Genomic DNA, 24,322 nt, shown 5'->3' with positions numbered 1-24,322 from the left:
AGGTGGAGCTGGCCGGGCGGCGAGTCGGGGGCTGGATCCCAGCAGCCTCGGCTCACGGAGGAGGCGTGGAGCTGGCGCTCGGCCGGCCGCCGCGGACGGGCACCTGAGAGCGCCAGGCGCAGGACGTGGGCAGGGCCGCGGGGGCGGGGCGGCAGGGTGGAGCGCTCGCCTGGTGCGGCGCCAGAGTCCCGGCAGCGCGCCTCGGGCGTGGCGGAGAGGGGCGCTCGCCTCGCGCGCCCGCATCCGTGCGGAGGGCGCCGGTGGCGGGTGGGTCCGGGGGCGACACCAGCAGCAGACCAGAAGCGGAGCCGCCGCCGCCGCCGCCGCGCGCGGAGTTGCCGCTCCTGCCTGCCGATGTCCCCAGCGGCACAGGAAGAGCACGCGGACGCTCGGAACATGGAAGGCGGCTGCCAGTCTCCGCCGCAGGCGCAAGAGGAAGAGGTGGAAGCCTGGCTTGACGACCACGGGGACTTCACCCGCTCGTACTTTGTTCGGAAAGCGACAAGGTAAGCGCTGCGCCGGCGGGAGCGCATCCTCCGTGGTGCCAGCAGCGGCGGAGGTGGAGCGGGGGGCGGAGAGGAGCGCGGGGGCAAGCGCCTCGCTCCCCCTTCCCTGGAAGAGAAGCCGGAGCGAGGGGTTGCCACAGACAAACAGGCGCTCTGTCTCGGTGCCCGTCGTTCCCCATGCAAATGATTGCTCTTGGGTTGCTTTGCGGTGCAAGCCGTGCCGCCGCTTCGCGCGCCTGCTTGCTTGCCCAGCTCCAGCAGCTCAGAGATTTCTCCTCCTCTGGCTGTGACGACGGAGCTTGACCCTTCCCTTCCGCGCCTTGTTAGGAGCGTCCGCTCGACTGTTCTTGCACAACGGATCCACAAACACCACATGGGCTCGCGGGAGACTGGACTTCAGTCCACGGGCTCTGGAAATACCCTTAAACTGTTCCTTGGTAGAGTCTTCGCCTCTCCCCTCCCCCCCTTCCAAAACCCAGTCCCTTGCACTGGTTTGAGCTACGGTGGAAAGTAGCCCCCGGCACCATGTAATCAGGGATGATGGGATTTGCAGTCCAAAGTATGTGAAGGGCGCCAGAATTTGAGAGAGCGAGACGGAGCTGCTTTAAAGCGTTAGGCCCAGGTTTTGTTACGATATCCTGTAGCCCGACGCTCTTGTTTTCTTAGTCACTGGGGCCAAACTGCTTAAGCGCGCGCGCAGCATGGGCGCTGCACGCCTGATTTGCTGGGACAGACTTTGGAGCCCACGTGCATTGCCGCCTAAGTGTAGCTTTTGCATAAAACCAAGCCCTGGCACTGAGAGACTTATTTCTGAGAAAAGGGGGAGGGAAATTTTAGGTTGAGCTTGTTTAGAGCGAGACCTGTTTAACTCTTGGAATAACTTTTTAGTCGGCATTCTGGACTAACCGGGAATTGGGCTGCAGAGGTGGGAACTCTTGGGAACTTGGGAGAAAATGATCCGTCATTTTCCAGGGAAGAGGCATGGGAGAGACCTGTGAGTCTGCCTTCGCAATCAGTATGAGCGAATGTGTGTGCCGTTCAGCTTCTAGTTTCAGTGAGGTTTACCGACTGACTTTTATATTAAAGCCTGTCTCTGTTTTGTTCTTAGTTATCATTTTTTCTTAAGCAGATCCCGTATAATACAAAGGGTGCCTCTTCTTTTAGGACAGCCTAGCAACAATGATTGCATGGGGTTGCAAACGGCTTTTGCCCCTCTTTTTGCCAACCTTTCGTTAAACTAATGGGCACTATCTCTTGTGTCTGCCTCGAGTAATTTGCAAATTGCAGCCAACGACCTGATGTGGAGAATGAGGACGTAAAAGGAAGGAAGATGTTGCACAGAGAGGGCCTTTTCAGTGCACGGCAAGATAAAATTGAGTGCAGAGGAGGATTGGAGGCGGAGGGCTTGTGGTTTCGGGGTGAAAAGGTCCCCAGGATTTAATTATGGTGGAAAACGTTAAAATAGTGAAGGTGGAGTAAGTGACCTTCACGCAACCCCGCCCCAGCTCCAAGACTCAGGACTTGCTCAGGAGGACCCAATGAGGACCAATGCAGGTAATTCTAGGTGACCCCTTACTGCAAAGTGGAGCCTCCGTATTCGAAGCAGTATACCATTGAATACCAGGCGCTGGAGGGGTGGGGTTAAATAAGGACAGGCCAGTGCGTTCCCACTGTTGCAGCGTTCCCGGAAGCGCGATGGTGGGCTACTTGCTGTGGGAAACAGGATGCTGGCTTTGGACGGACGTGCGTTTAGGGCACAACTTTATGCACACTTGAACAGAGAAAAAACGCGCTACAGCTCCCAGCAAGCTGCAAGGCTGGGGCATACTGAGAGCTGTCGGGCTTTTCTCTGCCTGTATAAGCACAGGATTTGGGTTCCTTCAATAAGGAAGAGTGGAGCAGGAGTGAACCCTACAGCATCGAGGGCAGAGTCCGTGGCGCTTACGGTGGTTTAGGACCCTGGAGGCATGGCGCTTCCTCGTTTGGCTTGGCAACGATGGGGCTGGAGCGGAGCCCCGCCTCGAGGCGATCTGCGCGACCCGCTGGCGCGAAGTTCGCCGCTGCCTCCCGATGCTACGGGTTAGGAAAGCGATGCTGCGGGCTAGAAGGCGCGGCGGCCTCTCTTCCCCGCCAGAGGGCAGCGCTACGCTGCACGCGCTCCGAGGCATCGCCGCCAGGACAAGAAGTTTTTTTTTGGTGGCTTCCTGGTAATCTCTAATCCGAGGGTGGGGTTTTGGGGGGTTGTGGGGGAGAAGAGCGGTGGGATGTCGCTTTGCCAAGATTTGATGCGAAGATAAGCAGCTCGCCTGGATATCTTCATCTCTTGTTTGACATGTTGCCTTTTGGAGACCAAAAAACGAGGTATTCGTTCCCCTTCCCCCTCCTCCTCTTTTCACGTGGGGGATTCGCTCCTCAGCCCGCGGGGTTTCGGCTATTTTTAGAATTGGAGTCAGGTTTCCATTTTGAATACTTTCCACTTATAAACAAAGCGGAGACGCCGAGTATGCAGAGCGAACGAGCGGCGGAAAAGTCTTCTTCGGCACGGTACCTTCGGGGTCGTCCTTTCGCTCCCTCCCTCGCCCTCTCTGCTGCTCTCTCCGGCGGCGTCGCCATCTGCCACTGCCGCCTGCCGCTCTCCTCGCCGCTAAGATCACTTAACGGGGGGATGGATGGGGTTTGCCTGAGTCGGACGCGGCTGCGCCTCTCCGCATGGGATGGTGCGGTAAGACGAGAGGTTCCCATTAATTATTGACTCGCAGGTTGCACGGGTCACCGCCTTCCAGGAGTCCATCTGTGGCTGGCAAGGGCTTTTTCCTCCTGCTGCTGTTCGCTTCTCAGCAAAAAAAGCGGGGGAGCGAAAGCAGGCAGGCTTTCCTTCTCATCCTCCCCGTGGAAAACAAAATCAAACGGGGGCTTTTAAGATAAAGACCTTAAATGTAGCGTCAGCGCCAGCGCACCTGATAGCCCAAACTTTTTGCTTCTTTCGAAACGCGCTCCCGTGCTTGCATTCCTGCGCGCGGTTTGCGTTTCTTAGATCTCCCTTTTAAAATCTCTAACGGTTTACATGTAGCCTCACATTAGAGCCAGTATAACAGATGCTTATTTCAGCGGGACTTAAACGTAATATCTTTGGGATTGGATAGATGGAGGGGAGGGGGCTTTAGCCCCTGCAAAATTGGGGAGGGGTGGAAGTGGGTCACCTGTTCAGAAAAATGCTGCTGATGTGTGTAAGGAATGTTTATCTTAAGTAATGCAAAAAACAGACAAAGCCCAAACTTCAGGCTATTGGAATGGCATCTAAAGTAATGAAATATTTAACATGAGTTTTCAGGATACTTGGGCAAATTTTATATAATCTTGTGCAAATACTGCTGTGTAATTTAGATTTTGGAGTCTGCAGTACTGTTGTATATCTCATGCTGCTTGGTACGTAATATAAAGTTTGCACACTGCAGTTATTAAAACAAATGGAAAATGTTTGCCTTTGACTTGAGTTAAATACCGAATGCACCCAGATAACATTATGAATGCATATTATGTGGCCTTTGCATACGTTTGGAGATAGACAGTGCTGCTTGTGTGCCAAGTACTGTCCTGAATTATACATTGTGTGCAGTTATTATTTGTAGATGCATAATAATTGGGTCAGTGAGCTTTGACTGGTATATGAATTGATGAGGGTTTAGTTGATCAGGCTTCAGGAGTCATTTTTATCACTGGGGCTGAGAGGTGCTAAGGGCATATTTAAATATTTCTTAGGCTGCAGTCCTATGCACATTTATGCAGTTGTGCACCCCATTGAAATCAGCGGGACTTGCATCTGAGTAGGCATGCATAAGATGGCATAGCTAGGCTATTTCAATTGTAGGTTGTTGCTGTCAAGGAACAAGTTGCTCTACAAAAAGTAGAAGGAGATTGTTACATTTGAATTTCGCTTTCAGTTCCTCTAGTATTTCAGAATGACAGACTAAACTTTTGGTAATCTTTTAATATATTTAATTTTCTTTTTTGAGTTGGTGAACTGGTTAAAAGGCAGTTGATAATCAACTGATGTTTACTTGATCTGCAGTTGTAGCAGTAATCATTAGGTATATTATATATAAGTTACATTCACTACTTAAAATATGCTGTGGTATTATGTGCAATTCCACTACACATATATTATGAAGACTTCTAAGTAATACTGATTGTATATCTTTTTTGTACACAGAGCATCTGATATCTAGTGCGGTTGTGTGTCCTTTATAGGCTGGTTGTACTTTTGTCCAGATATGTCTGATACTGACATTCTTGGACGGCTCTGTGTGTGTGTGTGTGTGTGTAAGGGGGGGGTAGTACCATTTGAACTATTCTTGACACATCGCAGCTTATCAGGCAAATGTACTTCCTTTATAGGCCTATCATAAACATGTTTCCTTGGAAGTAAGCCCTTTGGAGTTCATTGAGGCTTATTTTAATGTAACTCTGCCTAGAATTATGTTAGTAAAGCTCAATCTTATGTGTCTGATTGTAAAAGCAAATCTAGCTGTGTTCAGTGGGGTATCTCAGTGTGTTTAGGATTGCAGCCTTAGAAACTGAAAGCAGTTCTGAACAATGCAGAAACATATATTAATACTTAGGGAGGATTTCTTTCTGTTTTTAATTCATGGAGATGGATGAGTAACCATTTTTAATACTGGGAAACACTTTGTGTTGGTGCTTAACATTTGTAAAGGGGTGGAAGGTTAGATAAAGAAATACCATAGTATGTTATATGTAATGTCTCTGGTTTTTTACTTGTTTGGAACGAACCCCATAATGCTATACCATGGATTAAACATTTAAAAACTATGTATTTAACTTGACAGATATTTAGCCACTAAAATTTGTTTTACAAACCCATATCTGTGAAATGTGGAAAGCAGTTTCTTTTGTTTTGTATAGTTGTCTGGAAGATAAAATGTGCATTTCCTGTCTTGTATCTTTGGAAACTACAACAGTGCATTTGATTATGTTTTCATGTTGAAGCCATGGTACTACCATGGTGTAAGTACTTTGAATAGTCTAATCAATCCGCCAGTTTAGCACAAGGTCAAAGCCCTCTTGGCAAGGTATTTAAATGCCCTGGGACAGCACAGTAGCTTGGCTGGGACAGCACTGATATTAGTTCTGTGCACTTCTGAATTCCAGGTTTATTAACTGGCCTGATGGGGTATTTTTTGAGAGAGCATTTATCCATGTATGCTTATTACACACATAACTATTAATGATAACAGCTTGATTAATTGTTTTACTTGGATGAGAAGCTAGAAAAGTGCATTTGAGTCGCAAAAGTTTACCAGCTTAGCTGGGAGTTAGTCCCATTGAATTGACTAGACACATAGGTGCTCATGTTAAGAGAAAATATAGTACAGTCAATTTCACCTTAACGGGTTCATTTTGTCAGTTCTGCTTGTACAAGTCAGGATTTGGTAGCCAAATAAACAAGTAGCCTCAGGCAGTGGACAGCTGAAGGTTGCTTTTCCATGGTGTTCTCCCTGAACATGCAGGGCCCATTCTATTTACGGGATTGGATACACAGCCTCAGCATATCTGGCTATTTCCTGTTCTGTGTGCACTTCTGAGGGTGTTTCATTCTCTGCCCATCTCCTCTCCATCAGCACAGAAGGATACTGAAGCACAGGCTGTTCTGTGTCCATTAATTAATTAATTCCCCCAAATGTCAAGTTTTTAACAACCATGTTTCTACAAATAGCATAAACTGGAATTTTATTGTAATGTATTGGTTTATGTTACATACACCAGATTATATGCCGGTTTCTTGAGTAGTCTCACATTGACAGGATAGGTTTGCTACCATGGTTCCACCCAGTCACTGTCAGGAACGGCAACCTGTGCTTTAGCCTGCACTGAAGAGGTGCTAAAAATCTTGCTTTTTTGTCACATCCATGTCTAGGTTAGGTTCATGTTTGGCATTGGAACAATCCATTTGTTGTTGCTTATAAATTATACAGAGCCATCAGTATCCATGGCATTTTACAATGGACAGGGGAACTTACAAGGTTGTCCGCAGACCATCTAGTGATGAGGCCTTGCTGTAAGACCTAGCCCCTGTCCTGTGTCTCTGGCATTTTAAGCCAGGCCTGGGTGAGTGGGGTTCTTACTCCAGCTACAAAGGCTGCTGTTCCCCTGGTTATTTTTGTTGATTGAATGTATTTCTACTTAGCTTGTACTGAGTATAATTATTGTTGGATTGCTTAATTTTAATGCTTATTTTATTCCTGTGATATATTTTACATGTCTAATTATTTAAATCTTATGATGTGTAACTTGTTAATTATATGGTCATGTTGTAGTCTGTTGTGTAAATATTCTTGATATTGTTGTAACCTACTTTGAATATAGTTCTAAATTGGAAATGTAGCATTCAAATAAACTGACAATGGATCTTCAAGAAGCTTGCAGTCCTAAATTTAAAAAGACTAAATTTCCCCACTGTTCCATCCCTGTTCTTTTCTTCCTTGTGTGTAAAGTCTTTTAGGGCAGAAACCAATAGGTTTGGTTTCTGAGTTTGCAGACCTCCAAACTCGGACATTTCTGGATATCCTGTGCAGGGTGGTGAAGGTAATCTTTGCCTCTGTGCTCCTCCTCCCTTGCATATTGGCCATCCAGCTGTGGTGTTTCAGACAGGGAAGGAAGGAGCAGCTTCAGGATGTGTTGTACCTTGGGGGACCAGTCTCCTACCGTCCATATCCGCCAGGTTTATTCTTTCTCCCAGGCTAACCTTGTAGGAGGAGCCAGTACATTCTTTCCACAAAGGCTGTGAGGCGTAGAGGACAATCCAAGAATGGATCTCCAGCTCTGAGGTCAGATGTGTTTTCTGACCTTGGACCTGTGAATCATAAGCATCTTATGATTCCTAGGATGCCTAGGAGCCATAGGATTATACCCTCCAAGTGTAAGCCTGTGGACAGGGACTGTCCTATTTTATTGATTGTTTGTTAACCATGCCAGGAGGAAGGAAAGGGAGGGGGAGGCAGGAGTAATTGAGGAAAGAAATACAAACAACAGAAAGAGCTGTACTTACCAGAACAAACATTTCAGTATACTAAGCCAAGCAAGAGATCACAAAAAATGTTTCGGTTTTTGATATCTCCAGATCTGTTTGTCAAACAAGATGTTAGAAAAAGTAGATTTCAGGGTGTGGCATAAGGGAGAAAGGAGGAAGCAACTTGATGAAGTTATAGGGTGAACCATTTCGGTAACACATACTTTGCCTTTTTTATAATCATCATCCTAATTATTGTAAGCACTGTGACTAGGTTTATAGTTACTTAGGATATCAGTTTGTTTATGGATTATGAACAGTCCTATGCTGTTTTATTCAGAATTAAATTCTAGTGTGTTCAATGGACCTTATTCCTAAGATAAGTATCCTGCATGTACTTCTGCCCCATTAAGCTTAGTAGGACCTCTTTCTGACTAGAGATACATAGGACTGCACTCTCACGCGTTACTGAGTACTCAGCCGCAAAATTTGCTTTGATCTTAATGGTTTTAGAAGAAAGCAGGTACAATCTTCTTCATCTTATTCAGGTAATAGTCACTTTACTCTGCACATGTGTATTGTGGGTAGGTTTCATTGCATTTGCTGGGGCTTTCCCCAAGTGTGAGGTGGAGTTGCAGCTTTAGATTAGAACATCAGACCACTCCTAGTGTAGTCTTCAATTTACTCCTTGTGCCTGGGGAAGAACAGGGGAAATGTCTGCATTTCTGATGTGTTTTTTTCATGGTTGTCATTACACTTTATATTGTTATACATTTAACTTGCTCTTCCCAAGGAAGCAGTGTCTGCATTGTATTTATATCAGAGTTATACTGAAGTTCAAGCTATATAAACATGTGAAGCATGATGCTTCCCAGGCACTGCACGTGCAAAAGGCATTGTACGTGCATAGTACATAAAAAAAGAAGAAATCCCAGTCAGTTGGTCTCACTAGCAGACTGGATGGAGCTCTGCATGGGCCCTTCCTCTTTGAACAGCTGATTATTGGGACATGATCTTTTAGGGAAAAAATTAAAAATTATGCAGTGCATATAATTAGTTGTGTGCATATAAAGACTGAAAAGAAGCATGCCAGTCATTTTTCAAAAGTATTCAGTGGTGCAAAATATTTTGTGTTGATTTTTGGGTTACATTGGATACTGTACTGTATAAGACTGTATTTGTAGAGCCCTTCAGATGTTGTTGAACTACAACTCCCATTAGCCCACACTAGTATAACCAGTGGTCAGGGTGATGACAGTTGTAGTCCAGGAACATCTGGAAGGCCCACAGATAGCCTATTCCTGCTATATAAGGTAAGGAGAATTGTTCTGGATTACAACCAAGCGCTGGGTAGTCTAATACTTTGTTTCCTTAGGTAGGATATCAGTGCAGTAGCAGTTTTCTGGACGTGTTCCCCAGCAACTGATATTCAGACACATATTATCTCTGGCATAATGGCATCCATAGCCATTATGACTAGTAGCCATTGATGGCATATCCACCATGAATTGGTGTAAACCTGGTTTAATCCTGTCCAAGTTAGTGGCCATCACTTCATTTTGTACTAATTTATTTATTTATTTATTTATTTTATTAAAACATTTCTATGCCGCCCCTTGCCAAGGCCTCGGGGCGGCTTACAACATTGAATACAAAATACATTAAAACAATTATATAGTTTTAATTATGCATGTTGCAAAGAAGTACTTCCTTTTTATCTGTTCCGTATCTCTCAGCATTCAGCATTATTGCAGGACTCGTGGTCTGGTATTATGAAAGATCTTGTATGTACACCTTGCACCAATTTATACATCTCTATTATGTCTCCCCTTCTTAATCCTTTATATGCTAAAAAGTTTTTAACAAATGTTTTCATGGCAAAGGACCTGCCCAGAAGACTCGATGGAAGGCAGAGGTAGGGGCCATGCTCCAACATGCCAACCAACTCCTTTAAACTTACAGTTTTCAACACCAACAGAAATGTATATTGCAGCAACCCTACTACTAGTAAGAAAATGTGCTCATTAGAAAAAAAAAGTAAGTGTGATGCTTAGAGCGCCTTGATGAGCACCCAGAGGGTGTCCAGAGGTGCAGTGCTGCCCATGGGCACCATGCTATCGACATTTGTGGCATAACATATTTGAATTAATGTAAGAATGCATAAGAATCTTTGCAAACTGGATCTATTTTATTGAATGTTTCACATCTTTTCATGATGCTGTGCTGAGGCTTTAATGCTATGGGTTAGGAAAACCCTTGTTTGGCCAGCGTTAAATGACCACCAGGGATGCTTTCCTATACATGTTTAGACAGGACCCCCCTCCCCCATCCCCCGCCAATCTTCCAGGGTTGTTGTTGTGCAGATTCTGAGAAATACAAGACTTTGTCTGTTTAACCATGTATAGATTTGCACCTTGAATATTCTTACTTTGATTTCCAACTTGTAAATTGGCATGCCAGGTACTAGGATACAAGGTCACTCCTGGTCAAGGAGATGAATGGAAACCATTTTTCCTTGAATTCTGCCAGTCATTGATCACTTTCATCTTAGCTGGTCAAATAGATGTTTGGCTTTGTGCCTATCTCTTCCAGAAGATGAGTGTCCCAGACATGCTACTCAAACTGAGAATATTTTTGCTGTTTCCATCTGGGATCTGGATTTTGCTTTTCCTGGCACTGAGAAGGGGGTATAATTTAGAATCTCCTTAATGGGAGAGTACAGATTTTTCCTCTGCTGCTCCCCTTTCCCAGGGTCTACAATAGAGGGTAAGTGTGCCTCTCCACATCCTTCAGGTGTACCAGGCCATCCATCAGGTTTCACCCCCAGATTGTCTCATTAGGATTGGCTGTAGCTCATTCATTTAAACTAAGTAGTGGCTTGGATGTGAAAAGTTAGGTGAACAACTGGATGGACTGAGATACCTAGACATGTGTTAGATTTATTTCCTGTTGTTTTTGTTCTTGCAGAGAACCTCAGGTAGCTCATACAATCTGCCTCTTCTTTTTTCCTCATAACAGCCCTGTGCAATGGTTTACGTTGAGAGGAATTGACTGGCCCAAAGTCACCCAATAGGTTTGAGGATCAAATGGGAGCTAAAATGAAGATTTTCCACTTTCTAGTTCAACAATGGGTTTCACAGGAAGATGAAAATATTTGCAGAAAAAGGAACCATTTCTATGGGTATTTCTGGCATCCTAACATGTAAATTCTTCAGCACTGAAGTCCATTAACATCAGAAGCAGGAAGACTACAAATGCAATAATTTCTTTAATAAAATATATCTAGAGATAAAGGATTAATAGAATTGGTACTAAGTCACATTTACTTGGCACATCACATTCCAATGTGAAATTGGTTCACGTTATGGATAAAAAATCAAGCTCTTGAGGTATGTGGCTGTTGGTTCCATTGAGATATGCAGGTATTGGAAAATGTTTGATTTTTAAGGATGACCCCAGCAAATTATTGCTTTTGTTTGTCTCAGATCAAGAAACCTTGATCTTGCAAAACAGATCTGCTTTGGAGTTCATTCCTTTCTGAGTGGGAAAGTAGTACTTGTTTTAGTATTCAAAGTATCAGCTGGTTTTTAATAGTTCAGTTGTTAATCCCATTTATGCAGAATTATAAATTTAATTTCCCAAAAACATAATTTGGAGTGTAATATGTGCAGTGCAGTATTCTGATGGTCAGGTAGACCTCCTTTGAGAACAAGATGAGTTGATAGCATTTAGAAATGCTTTGAAATTTGAGCCTTTTGTCATACTGCTATAATATGTTTAAGCTTTTCTTTGTAAAGACTAGAAACTTACAGAATTTGCTTGTATTTTCTTTTTCAAAAACAGTTGAAAATGCATGCATCATCAGACAGAGAAAAGCCCAGTTTTGTATGCCTAACAGGAAGTCATAATTGTCAGTGGTTTCCTATTGCACTAACATGTGTTTTTGCCACATGTGACAAACAGATGGGGTGATTCACAACATTTCTTGCCTATAATCAATTCCATATGAAGAATTTAATATTTGCATCCGTGATTCTCTTTCATTATACCAAAAGAGTCATTATACCAAAAGAGTTGAGTTTTATGTTATATCAACCTTCTGATGTTGTGCTGATGGACAGTTACTTGCTGAGTGTGAGTCACAGAAGTGGGGCTTTTAATTTAAACTTAATATGGCTAAGACTAGCGGTTTTGGATTTTGGTGCAATCAGTTTGTTGATGCTACCAAACTGCCTGTTTCCTTTCCATTTAAATCCAAGGGATCTATTTTGCTTCTAAATCAGTGCTGGATGTCCATGCAGGACTGACTGAAACCAAATAAATTGAAGCTTATTCTGTATAAGACAGAGGAGACCCTGGTTAGTCAAAAAGTAGTGCTGGTTAGAGTCAAAATTCCTCCTGAAGACTTAAGTTCGCATTATGGATGTATTCCTAGACATGTTTTTAAACCTGAATGCCCAGGTTTTGGTAGTGTCCAGGAGTGTGTTAGCACACCTGAGACTAGTATGCCAATTAAAGAGATGTCTGATCTGGCCACAGCCATGCATATCTTAATTACATCCCATTTAGACTATAGTAACATGCTTATGTGGGGCTAGTGTTGAACACTGTTCAGAAGTTCCAGTCGATCCAGAATTCTGTGGCCAGACTTGAGCAGGGCCAATTACAGGGATCACATGCCTCCCTTGTTAGAATAGTCTTCCAGCCTATTTCCAGGGAGACTTAAAAGTTCTGGCTGTGACCTCCAAAACCCTGTGCAATTTGGGCCCGGCTGCTTGCAGGACCACCTTCTTCCACTCCAGCCTGTCATGTTCTTAAGAGAAGCCTTGGTAAAGATGGTTTGGCCACACGGAAGAGGGTCTTCTCAGTGACTGCCCCCAGACTGTGGATCTCTCTGCTGCGGGAGGCTAGGTTCATTTCCTCTCTGCTGTTCTTCTGACAGTAGGCAAAGCCTTTTTATTAAAACATGCCTTTTGGGTTGGATGCAGCTTTATCGTGTTATTTTTGTGTTTTTAATTGTGTTTTAATCAATGTATTATAGCATTGTTTTAATTAGGTTTTATTTATGATTAGAAATACCATTGAGTACCATTTTTCTTGGTAGAAAGACAGTGTAGAATTGACATCAACTAAACAAATCATTTTTCCCCAGCTCCATGATTTCCCTCGTGGAAATACTTGAGTTGATTTCTATAGGACAATTCATAAGTCTTGTTTTGCTTTTCTGATATTTTGAGCATGGGATCAGAAGGCAACCAAAATAGCAGACTAAATAAATCTGTATTTGTTTGTAGTCTTGACCTTCAGATCCCTGCGGTTTTACTGTGCTTCTCTATATTAACAATAAGAAATCCCTTATAGGGCTAGGCTACTATTCTTGTACTGTAGATAGCTGGAACTTAAGCTGCACAATTTAGCTTCTTAGGTAGCCAAGAATAACAGTTTTCCATGAGGGTACATTTTTGGTATTCTCACTTGAACAAACTTTTTGCCTTATTTAAAAAGGATACTAGCAGCAGGCAAGTATTAAGTTGTTCAGGAGTCCTTTAGAATGGCCTTCCCCAGATAGGTACTCTGCAAATGTGTTGGACTATGACACTTAGTATCCACAGCTAGCATGTGTAAGATTGGCTGTAATTTGGAACTGATTCAATTAATCTCATTTGCTTATCTCATTAGGTTTTATTTAAACAGAACCTTTCTTATTAGAGCATGTCTGTGAACATTATCAAATGGAATCGACCATATAATATAAACTGTGTGTTCTCTCAGGTCAAGCTTTTGGTGAACTTCTGTTTCTTGTGTAGGAGACTATTTGGAAAAAGGAGGGGGAGAATATCAGAAAGGCCCAGGAGTTATATACTTAGCTTCTCAAATTATGACCTAAAAGAGTAGTATCAAGATCCTAAATATTTGCCATGGTGTATCTGGTTGCAATTCTAGTAAATCGCTGCTTGCCCAATGTCTTGGGGTGCTGTATTTTGCTGCTACAGTATTAATAACTATACATTTCTATACTACCCAGTAACTTCCGCATGGCTCTCAAAATAGTGATAAAACTATACAATGTAAGAAGAATAAAACCAGCTCACTTACAAAAATGATAGAACTAATAAGCCTCTGAGCACTGAAAAAAGACTGTAATGGAATCTGTTCATGTCAGTTCAATAAGTAATCAATACATGTCACTCGTATCCTTTAACATTCTGGTACAACTTCATTTAAAATTAGGCTGTAAACATTAGTGTAAAACAAAACAATATTGAACATATTACCTACTGCCTAGTCACAAAAGCAATGTTATCCCTGCTCTTGGGTTAGCCAAGTTGCTTTACTCCTAATTGTTAACAGACATTGAACAGTTATAAGCTTAGTTGCTAGAGAGTTGGATTGCATTTCCATGAGAAAGTAATAGCACATTGCGATAAAAGCATTCCTCACTTAACATCTGCTAATTTAAAAGCCAGAGCTAGCTAATGGCATTAATGGAAAGGTCAAAACTCACAGCAGGTGAGCAGCTCAGGACAGGTTCTAATGCTAAGCAACATCTGCCTGAAGCTGCAATTCAATGTACACTTACCAGGGAATAAGTTGCATTGAACTCAGTGAGACTTTTTATAGTAGATGATTCCGTGGTGATGGTGAACTGTCAATTATTTTAGATACTTGAAATAAATATGGTTTAATGAACATGCTTTATGGAGAAGCTTAATGGATCAGGGGGCCAAGTTTTCCCTCGTTCTTCACTGATACCCCATGATGTCGGGGTGATTCCCTGCTGCTGACATCAGATGCTGGACCTTGCAGGGCAAAGGGGAAAAAAATGGGAATGATGGCTGAGAGAGCAGCTAAACAAACTGGATAGTCTTTGGTTCCCCTCCCACCCATGAACATACACTCTCCCTCTAACCCCTCCTAAGCTAAGGTGAGGAGGTGAGGTGGAGGGCTTCAAAAATAATAATTAGCACATTGAACTGAACCCGGAAAATAATGGTTGAGGCCTGTGTAAACAAGGAGCTCCTTCCTGTGGTTATTTTTCTGTCAACAGAAGAACGGCTGAGTTCTGCACTTGTGGAAGCTTCTGGACTTAGTGCAGTGGCAACTGCAAGCAAAACCCACACACTTAACAGCAGACCCTGAAATCTGAAAAGGCACCCCAAGATCCAGGCTTACCTACACTGATGCATTTTGGCTGTTCCTCACAGACCCCACTCATCCTTTGTGCTGTTGCTCCTCCCTCATAACTACTGAAGCAGGGGGGTTGTGGAGAGGAATCAGTGCTACAGTAGGGCCTTGTAGTCCCTGGACATTACCAGATTTAGCTTTACTGTGAGAACCTTAGGATGCAGTTTCTCATAGTTACCATTGTGGTCTATGTGCATCACATAAATGGAGCTCTGTGCCTGCATGGAGTCTGTTGTTAGAAAGTTTCTACAGCTAAGGGTTAGTCTGGGCAGGAGTTAGTGGTGCACACGAATAGTGCCTTGTATGTTCTAATGACAGTTTGAGGCCCCATCTTTACTTAAAATACCCTCTGCCCCACTTAAACCTTTATAAAATTTGGGGCAGTTTTCTGAATCAGTAGAGAGAGTTCTAGGATTTTGTCACTGTAGGATTGACATCACTGAGGTCCCAGTGGTGCCTAGAGATCTTGCAGATTTGCAAGTGGGCCAGTTTTTAAAACCAGATTCATTTGGATGAAATGGCAGATCTCCAAACGAATCTGCTTGAACTGAAACAATTTCAAAATAGTTGCAGTGAGTGTGTGGGGCTACCCATCACCGGCTTTTATTTCTATGTTGGGGGAAAACTGGCTCTGATAACATCTTCAAAAGATTGTTTCTTTTTGTTTTTCTGTCCAGTGGTGTTTCTTTAGCTTGATGATGTAACCATGCTTAGAATATCTAGAATAGGAATAGGGACTTAATGCAGCAGTCCTCCAGCATTCCGTAGAAGGGAAACCACTTTCTCTAGCTCTACCCATTTTCTTCCAACTACTGATTATTTGTTGGTTTCTGCAATCTACTCTGATTTTCCCCTATGCTAAAAATGCCTTTCCTAGGGTTTAGAAGATTTAAGTTTAAAACTTTAGTATTTATTTATTGCATTTTTGGCCTGACTTGAAGCTGAAGGAGGTTTCCCATCCCTGGTCTAGAGCTTTCTTAAAGCTGTCTTTCCTGTGCGATAAGTTTCAATATTACAAGAGAAATTAAAGTATGAGAGGCAGGAATCCTGGCTAGTTTCAAGTTCTGGTACAGGAAGGTACTGAAAATGGAGGTTCACCATTGTTCTACTGATGGGGTAAACACGCTTTGGTGAACATCATGCTCTGGGTATTTATTAGTAAAAGCAAGGGCAAAGAGACTGGTGCTCAGTCCCTGACAGCCTGAGGTGGAGACACTACTTTTCTCCCCGGACCATCTAGTCTCTTAGTTTCAGTGGAAGCTTATATGTAACCATGATCTGGAAAGTTGGCAGTAGTGCTCCTCCACCATCTGTAAAGGATAACATTCTGTTCAAATTTGGGTCTTGTAATGTTACTAAGTTTCCAAAAGCTATCCTTTCAGAAATAGAGAAATGGAATAATTCAACTATAATTTGGTGTACTTTGCTTTAAGGATATGGCACATGATAGACTTAGTTTTAATAAGTGTATGCATGGTGTATATAACCCAATGGAAAGTCATAATTTGGCACCCACATCATCTTTTTTTCTCTGTTGAACCCTAGTACCCAATTCTCATAGCAGGGTAGATAAAAATCAAGTTTTTAAAATTAAAAAATGGATTTTAAAAAAATTAAATGCTTTAGAGGAAAAATCTTTCTAAAGGTAGTTGCTTATTTAAGATACATTATAGTACAAAGGTTATTCATCATTAAATGAGTAGTTTTTAATTATATAGCATGAGGCTGTATATTCATGCAATCTTTAAATGTTCCTAATGTCATGCTTTTCCGAAGGTTTCTGTAAGATTATTGGGCAATTTTTCTGTCTAGAGGATATTATCACAGATGCTTGGTTTTACTGTTCTCAAAACTGTGAATGTGTGTGCAGAGATCACATGGCTCTTCTTCACAGCAAACATGTTATAAAATAAACATACAGAGTTAAGAAAAAGACCTCATTTCCATTGTTCCTTTGTAAATCCTTTGCACAGAATCAACCCCATACCTCTTAAGTACTGTGCTTCAAAGAATTCAATGAATAAAAGAAGACTGTTGAGAGTGGACTAGATATGTACAAGAAGCTAAGTGTGGGGAGGGAGGGGCAAGCAGTAAAATTAAAAGTGACACCTTTTGAGCAGAGTGTGCCACAGGTCTTTGGATGTTTTTGTGAATAGCCTGAGGTTCATCATATCATTCTTTCCCTGGAGGAGAAAGCCTATCATGGCATCAGGCCATTAAAGAGACACAGTTTGGAATGTTTTAATGAAGTTCCTCTAGCTATGGGTAAAGCAGGCATACGTTCAAATTACTAGAAAACCATGATTGAAATCTGGTCTTATCATGATTTAAATCAAATTCATGTTGTAGTAATTGGTGCAGTCATTGCAAGGTGATTCCCCACCCCCACTACTTCCTCTGGTAGACTTTCCAAAGTCATCCATACAGGTGCAACGTCAACTTGCCACAAATTGTTGCAGTGTGAAGTTTGAATGTGCGGTGTGCTAACTAGTTGGTTATGCTCTCTTTCAGGAAACTCCACTGCCTTCCCTCACTCCCATTTTCTGGGCCCTTCCCAACAAACACTCAGCATTCTGTGGCCACTGGGCATGTTCACTCCTCACTGAGCCATTTTGATGTCCTCCCCACTTAGGATTTTCCCAGCTTTAATGCTTTGGTTCTCAAAACTGTTTTGATGTACGGACATAGTGTAGGCCTGGTGATACCTCATTAGTTGCATAAAAAGTGCATTTGTGGGTAGCTAGTAGGAATCTAGCCACCAGGACTTCAGTGCCTCTCTCTATAACTAGCAGAAGCAAAGCCTATACAAAACAATCCAATATGTGTAGCTATTCTGAATCTGAATAATGATTGCAGATTGAATAATTTTGGGTGCCTTGCACCAACATTTCAGTTTAGATTTTTTCTTTGAAAAAATAGGCATTGGTCTGAATTCTGTTAGCTATTTTGAATCTTAAACCTTTGGGAATAAGATGGGTCTGTATACAGGAACATGAACATGAACTTTGAAAACCTTTTTTATATGAGAGAATGCCCTTTTTATGAGTTGCAAGATGTTAAGTGTGCAAATTGGCCTCTGTGTTGGCTTGAAATGGAGTGCAAGGGAGAATGAGAACCATGTGGCTGTACAAAGCATGCTTTCTTAATCTGTCATGTGTAGTAGGCAGGAGTACTACTCTTTCTGGAGTCACTTCCTTAAATGTTTGTTTCTTTTTGTGATGGTTGGTGACTTAGGCTATTTAATGCATTTTTTTCTTTTGCAGAGAGATGGTCAATGCATGGTTTTCTGAGAGAGTTCATACCATTCCAGCGTGCAAGGAAGGAGCCAAACCCCACGGAGAAGCTTGTTCTTGTCCCAGTCACCAGACAACGCGGGCTGAGGGTGGAAACCCTTCACCTCCAACCAGGAAGATATCTGCGTCTGAATTTGACAGACCTCTTCGGCCTATTGTTGTCAAGGATTCTGTTGGAACAGTGAGCTTCCTGTCAGATTCTGAAAAGAAGGAGCAGATGCCTCTCCAATCTCGGACGCTTGGAAACGATGCAGGAGATCAGTGTTCAAGGCTTTTAGAACTGGTGAAGGATATTTCTAGTCACTTGGATGTCACAGCTCTTTGCCACAAAATTTTCTTGCACATCCATGGGCTCATAGCTGCTGACCGCTACTCCCTCTTTCTGGTCTGTGAAGACAGTTCCAATGAGAAATTTCTCATCAGCAGGCTTTTTGACGTTGCTGAAGGTTCCACCTTAGAAGAAGCTTCAAACAATGGCATTCGCTTGGAATGGAACAAAGGGATTGTGGGCCATGTGGCAGCTTTGGGCCAGCCTTTGAACATTAAGAATGCCTATGAGGTAAATCATAAATACTTGGGTATAGAATTGTCTCTGTATTTTTCATCCAGAGAAATTGATTTAAAATAAATACATTGTTACAACAACAACAAAATGACTTCAGAGGGTGGCTGACTGCCAACTCTTAACCTTGACCCATCTAGTTGATTATTGTCTACAGCAGGAGGGAGGAACTCTTTCTGCCTGAAGACTGAATTTCATTTTGGATAAACTTTTGGGGGAACCCATCCCTGTGGCAATGACTGTAGGATGCATGGCTAAAGGAGTATGGGGCCAGCATTTCAGCTTATTTTATAGCTTAAAATTAAGTCTTAAGAGTGGTATTTCAACCTTTGACAGTGGGGAGGGGTTGCACAAAAGCTGGAAAATCATCAGATAATTGGTGATTGGGAGAAAGGGGGCTTGGGACCAGGGAAGGAGAAGTGGCGAACTGGGGGACCCAGTGGGCAAGATCTAAGCTTCAAGTCTGGGTACTGTCTCCATTGTCTGTGCCATTACTTGTGGCTTTTAACAAGAGTATTTCTTTTCATGTCTGTTAACCTAAGGATTATGTTTATGTGTCTTTGAGAATAAAATATAGGCAGTCTCCGGGTTATGCATAAGTTGCATTCCTAAGAACGTCTTTAAATTGAATTTCTATGTAAGTTGGATCACATAAATACAGGTTGTATTTAGCATGAGTAAACCAAATGTATGTATTAATATATTCATATACTTTACCCTTCTGTGCATAAGAATCACTTCCATTTACGGTCAGCCTTCCACATCCGCAGGGGTTAGGGACTCAGAACCCCCACTGAACTGGAAAAACTGTGAATATCTCTATTCCCCCAGCCCCTAATTTTAACTCTTAAAACTGTTGACCATCCATATACTGCATTGCTCCTTCCTCCCTCTGCCTCCCTTTCTGATGCAGCCGGGCTTCTCTTCTTCATTTCTTACATTCTTATGTTCTTATTCCCCACCTTCCCTTTCACTCACCAGCGCTGTCTCCTTGCACCAAGGAAATGCCAGAGAGGTTTCCCTCTCTGGATGGATGAGGCAAGAAGGCGTGCTCTGAAGACCCTCTTTTCCCTTTTGCTTCGTCATTCTCTGTGGTGATGATTTTCTACAGCAGGGTGCAACGCTCTAACTCAAATTTTTAAATTTATGGCCTTTTGGCATTTTGTTTACAAGTGCGGATGTTTGTAACTTGGACGTTCATGACTTGAGCACTGCCTGTACATAAAAAACATATCAGAAGAATAGTTCATCTAGCCCAGGGGTCGGCAGCCTTTAACACTCGAAGAGCCGTTTGGACCCATTTCCCACACAAAAGAAAACACCAGGAGTCATAAAACCCTTTTGACATCTAAAATGAAGATAACACTGCATATATCATTTTTTACTTTAATGCTATGTATATCTTCATTATGATTTAGCTGCAGCTCTTGTTCAGTCACTAAAAACTGTTATTTTTAATCTTACATTATAGACTAGTAGGACTTTCATATATTTTGAATAGGAGAACAGCTTCCTGAAGAGTCAAAGTCACTGCTAAAGGGCTGTATGCATTAAACAGCAAACTCCATAAGTTTGTCAGCAATAAAAGCAAATGAATCTACCCACGTATCATTAAACATTTGGTTTTCTTCAGATACTTTTCTTCAATTTATCCATGGCTGGCCTACCGGCAGGGGGGAACTCAGTAAATCTTGCGGGGGCAGCCGGAGATATAGGTGTGTTTAGTGACTGATTAGCAGATAAACAGTCAAGTGCTGTGAATTGTGACAGGTCCCAAGTGCAGCTTTTAACATTCAGATGAAGGAGATTACACTGGGACAAAGAGAATCCTTTCAACAGAGTTTCGTGTAACATGAGAGCCTGCAGGAAGCTTGTTTACAGAGGAATGTAGCACGTTACTTAACTAGTTAGCCTAGCGCTGCGTTCCTGATTGGAGCTTCGAGCAGATCCGCGGCTGTGCCGGCGCATGTTTGAGTGACGGAGCCGCAGCAGAGGGGTTCAAGAGCCACATGCGGCTCTGGAGCCGCGGGTTGCCTACTCCTGATCTAGCCTAATAGTGTGGACACTGACCAGCAGTGAACTTTTAGGGTTTGAGCCAGGAATTTCGCAGCTTTCCCTGGAGATGCTGCATATTAAACATGTGCCTTCTGCTTGCAAAGTAGGTGATCTGCCCCTGAGCGACAGCCCCATCCCTGTGCACATATATAGGATTGTGCATGGCATGTATAAAAACATAAGAATTTCTGTAATGGTTTCCCCCGATAGAAGAAATGGGTGTTGTTTTTTTAATCAATATTGCTTATTTAGTACATTTCTCATTTCCTCTCAAGAAGAGAAAATGTTCTAAAAATAGCTGTGTTGTAGCATGTTATGATGTAGATTTGTACTGTGGGCTTTTCACGCTATGCCAGGGTGGGTTAATTAACCCCGGAGGCTTGGAGGAATGAAAAGGCTACTGTTTTCATTCTTTAAGCTCTGTGTCATAGTTTGTTACATTGTGCAAACCTGACAATGGTGGGTGTTTGGCGTAATTAACAAACCAGTCAGAACCCACAGACTATTTGGGGTTTATGGGTGGTTTGTTAACCATGCCAACAACCTACTCTCACTAGGTTCACTTGACAACTGTGGCCAGAGTCCACACAGGCAATGTGGCACCCTGAGGTGGCACAGTGTTCTTGTGAAACTAGTTTGTGATTATATTTGTAAGACACAATTTTATATAAATTTGTAAGCCGCTCTGCAGCGTACAGACATCTTTATCTACAAACTTAAAGAACACAAATACAAGTCAGGAAAAGTAACTTCAGAAATAGGACATTTTCAGTGGTTACTCACAACTTCTGAAATGTCTCACTATACTCACCAAACTTCTTCCTTAGCTGTTTTCAGACTATCCTGAAATTGGTTCTTGAGTTTGACCAGTTCTTCTCTGTTGTTCAAAGAAATAATTAGATTTCTATGAATGTTATAGTGGCTTCTGTTTATGTTTGTTTGATATCATTTTTAAATTAATGGTATTTGTACCATATTATTGTACATTTGATTTTGTTTTAAATGGATTGTATACTGTCTTGGGTGGGGCTTGTTCTGAAAGGAGGGGTAGAAATTCCTTTAATAATAATTAAAATATGTTTTCTGTGGTCTTATGCTGGAAATATTGTTACCAAGAAGAGGGATAGTTAAACAGAAGAGCCTGTATTTATATAAACTGTGGGAATATGTGTATTTTTTGAGAAAGCATGTATATGATGATATGTTTTCTTCCCTTGATAGGATCCTCGATTCAATGCAGAAGTGGACCAAATTACAGGCTATAAGACACAGAGCATCCTTTGTATGCCAATAAAGAACCATAGAGAAGAGGTAAGGCCAAGCATTTGGCTCTTCCTTTGTTGTAGTCTCCCCAGCACCGCTAATTCCTTAAACTGTTTTCAGCTCTCAGGCTGTGTCCCAAACTGCAACATTATTTGCTCTCTCTTTTGTCTTTTTCTTTAAAAGAAGTCTGTCTGCCTACGGTCCATAGAGTTTTGACCTGCTCTATAAAATATGCTGAATTGATATACAGCCAGGATTCCCCCACCCACCCGCACAGTGTTGTCATCTTCCAAATTGTGTTAGCCATTTTTGGCAAAGTCAGTGGGTCTGCAGTTGCTTCTTGCAAATATCACACTCCTATTTTGTTTGATTCATTTTGCATTCTATTTCAGCCAAATGTGTATCGTAAGGGCATTTTATGTATGCAGAAAGTGTATTACTTAAGAGCTCTAAGGCAAAATGAACCAACTATTTGACTTACAGTCTCATAAATGGAAGAATGAAGGACATGAGAAAGAAAAGAAAACTGGAAAACATAGAAAAGAAATGGAAAAATAACTGGAATAGCAGAACCATAGAATTAAAGTGAAATTAAAGTAATTTGTTGTTCTCAATATTTGTTATTTGTTATGTTATAGAAGTTAGGACATTCACTTCTGTTATAACTGATTATTATATTATTTCAAATCTGATGGTCTCTATGCAGTATGAGAGAAATTCAAATTGAGAGGTAGTATTAAATATGGTAAATAATAACTCTCTCACATGCATGCCTACTGAAAATTAAGTCACACTCAGTTCAAAAGTGTTTATTCCAGGTAAGGGGGCATAGGCTTTTATTTATGACCTTTTATGGCCCCAATTAGCTGAAGTTCTCTAGACAGTTTACAGGATAAAGCTTGAAACCATAAAATATAATGACATAATAAATAGTTTAAAACTGAATGGAATGAAGTACCCAAGATAAAAGCCAGCAGCTGTGCAATTTTTTTTTCTAAAAAAAGTGAGGGTTATAAAACCTGGGATTACAGCCTAAAATAAATCTGATGTTTCTTTGAATGTAAGATCTGAGAATATATGCCTATAAATTCATGCTAAATTTTTGGTGTTGTTAGAAAGAAGGCACCCTGAAGTCATATCTTTGAATTCAGCCTGCATGGAATTCGGTGTCCAACAGTGGTCTCTCACAAGGAGAGCACTGAGAACCATATACTTGTAACCTGTGGGTGCCTTTGAACTGCACAATGCCGCAAAATATGTGAAGGACTGAGACGTTGGCTAGGGAGATGAGAGGGAGAATAGGACCATATCCCTAACCATGTTGAAAGACCTCCCCTATTAAAGGTGCTCCTCTTTCTCTCACTTGTCCTCACCAGCAGTCTGAGCTGTAGGAGAAGCAGGGCCATTGCAACTCTATAAAAAGAATGTTATTTCTGTCCTCATTCCCTTTTTCACTGTGTGCTTCTTATTAGATCGTAGCCTGTGATCAGGGACTATTTTGTTTAATTGAGTATATGTAAATTACTCTGGGAGCTTTTTTGGCTGAGGAGCAGTATGAAAGCATGCATTGGGTAGCTCCTGTTACTGAAAAGGTGGGTCCATTACAATTTCTTGAAGCATACAAGCTACCACTGCTTGTTGAACTTGCTCTTTAATAGATCTTTCTTAATGCCATTGCAAGTGTCCTTCTCCCAGTTTTGTTCCTGCTTGGCAGATGCTGAAGCTGGCCCAGAGTCAACTAATAACTGAACAGACCACTGCATATGGTAATGTCTGGCGTCAGAAGTCTGGTGCATGAGTCCCATGTTTTACTCATGGCATGCTTTCTTTAGGCAAGCAAACTGGAAGAAAAATAGAATGTGTCAGGCCATTGGCTTGCAAGCCTACATTCAACATGCACTTTGAAGGGTTTGGTCTCTCCAGCTACCATCTAGTCAGCCATCTTTGACCAAAAAAGAAACTAACTACTGTATTTTCAGACCAAGCTATTCCTGCACCCTTAGAATTACTGGAATAGTTTAGCCTCCTGTTTGTGTAGTTATGGATACAAAATCTGATAAGCTAGGTAGAGCTTACTCTCATAAATACAAGCATGGTCCTGGCTGGAAGAAAGCAGACTATTCTTTCATTTGGAACTGTAAAGGAAACTGATGCAGTAACAAGTTTGACAAGGATCAAGGAAAGAGATGATGTCCTTCACTCACGTTTATGCATTTTAAATGGAAAGGAACTGGGGTTTGGAGTGTTGTTTGGGAAAGCTGGGGTTTTGTTCCTTTTAAACTGTCTTAACAGAAGGTTTTCATCACTCTCACCATAATGCCTAACTGACACATTTCTGGAATGAAGCTTGATCCACTGAATCAGCCCCTACATTACCATCTGCTTTTAGCTTATTTTCCTTTAAAAAATTAACAACATAAAACACCCTGAT

General features: G+C 42.1%; 1 protein-coding gene across 5 annotated transcripts in view; it reads left to right on the top strand.

Annotated features, from left to right (window-relative positions):
- Positions 1–370: 370 nt before the first annotated feature.
- PDE5A (phosphodiesterase 5A) overlaps positions 371–24,322 on the top strand; it is a 95,045-nt gene continuing 71,093 nt past the window's right edge. For 2 of the 5 annotated variants that reach the window (XM_044428280.1, XM_044428279.1), the window contains exons 1-3: positions 371–506; positions 17,982–18,570; positions 21,850–21,939. In XM_044428280.1, coding sequence (XP_044284215.1) covers positions 397–506; positions 17,982–18,570; positions 21,850–21,939 — 789 coding nt within the window. In that variant the 5' untranslated portion in view covers positions 371–396. Of the gene's footprint in view, positions 507–2,764; positions 2,868–3,096; positions 3,229–17,981; positions 18,571–21,849; positions 21,940–24,322 lie in introns of those variants that run through there. The other 3 variants (XM_044428281.1, XM_044428282.1, XM_044428283.1) reach the window with 3 other exon arrangements.

The sequence above is a fragment of the Varanus komodoensis genome, unplaced genomic scaffold, assembly GCF_004798865.1.
Source record: "Varanus komodoensis strain SLA01 unplaced genomic scaffold, ASM479886v1 scaffold2, whole genome shotgun sequence".
Classification (NCBI taxonomy): Eukaryota; Metazoa; Chordata; class Lepidosauria; order Squamata; family Varanidae; genus Varanus; species Varanus komodoensis.
The sequence above is the reverse complement of the archived record's forward strand: the minus strand, read 5'-3'. Positions and strand labels throughout refer to the sequence as shown.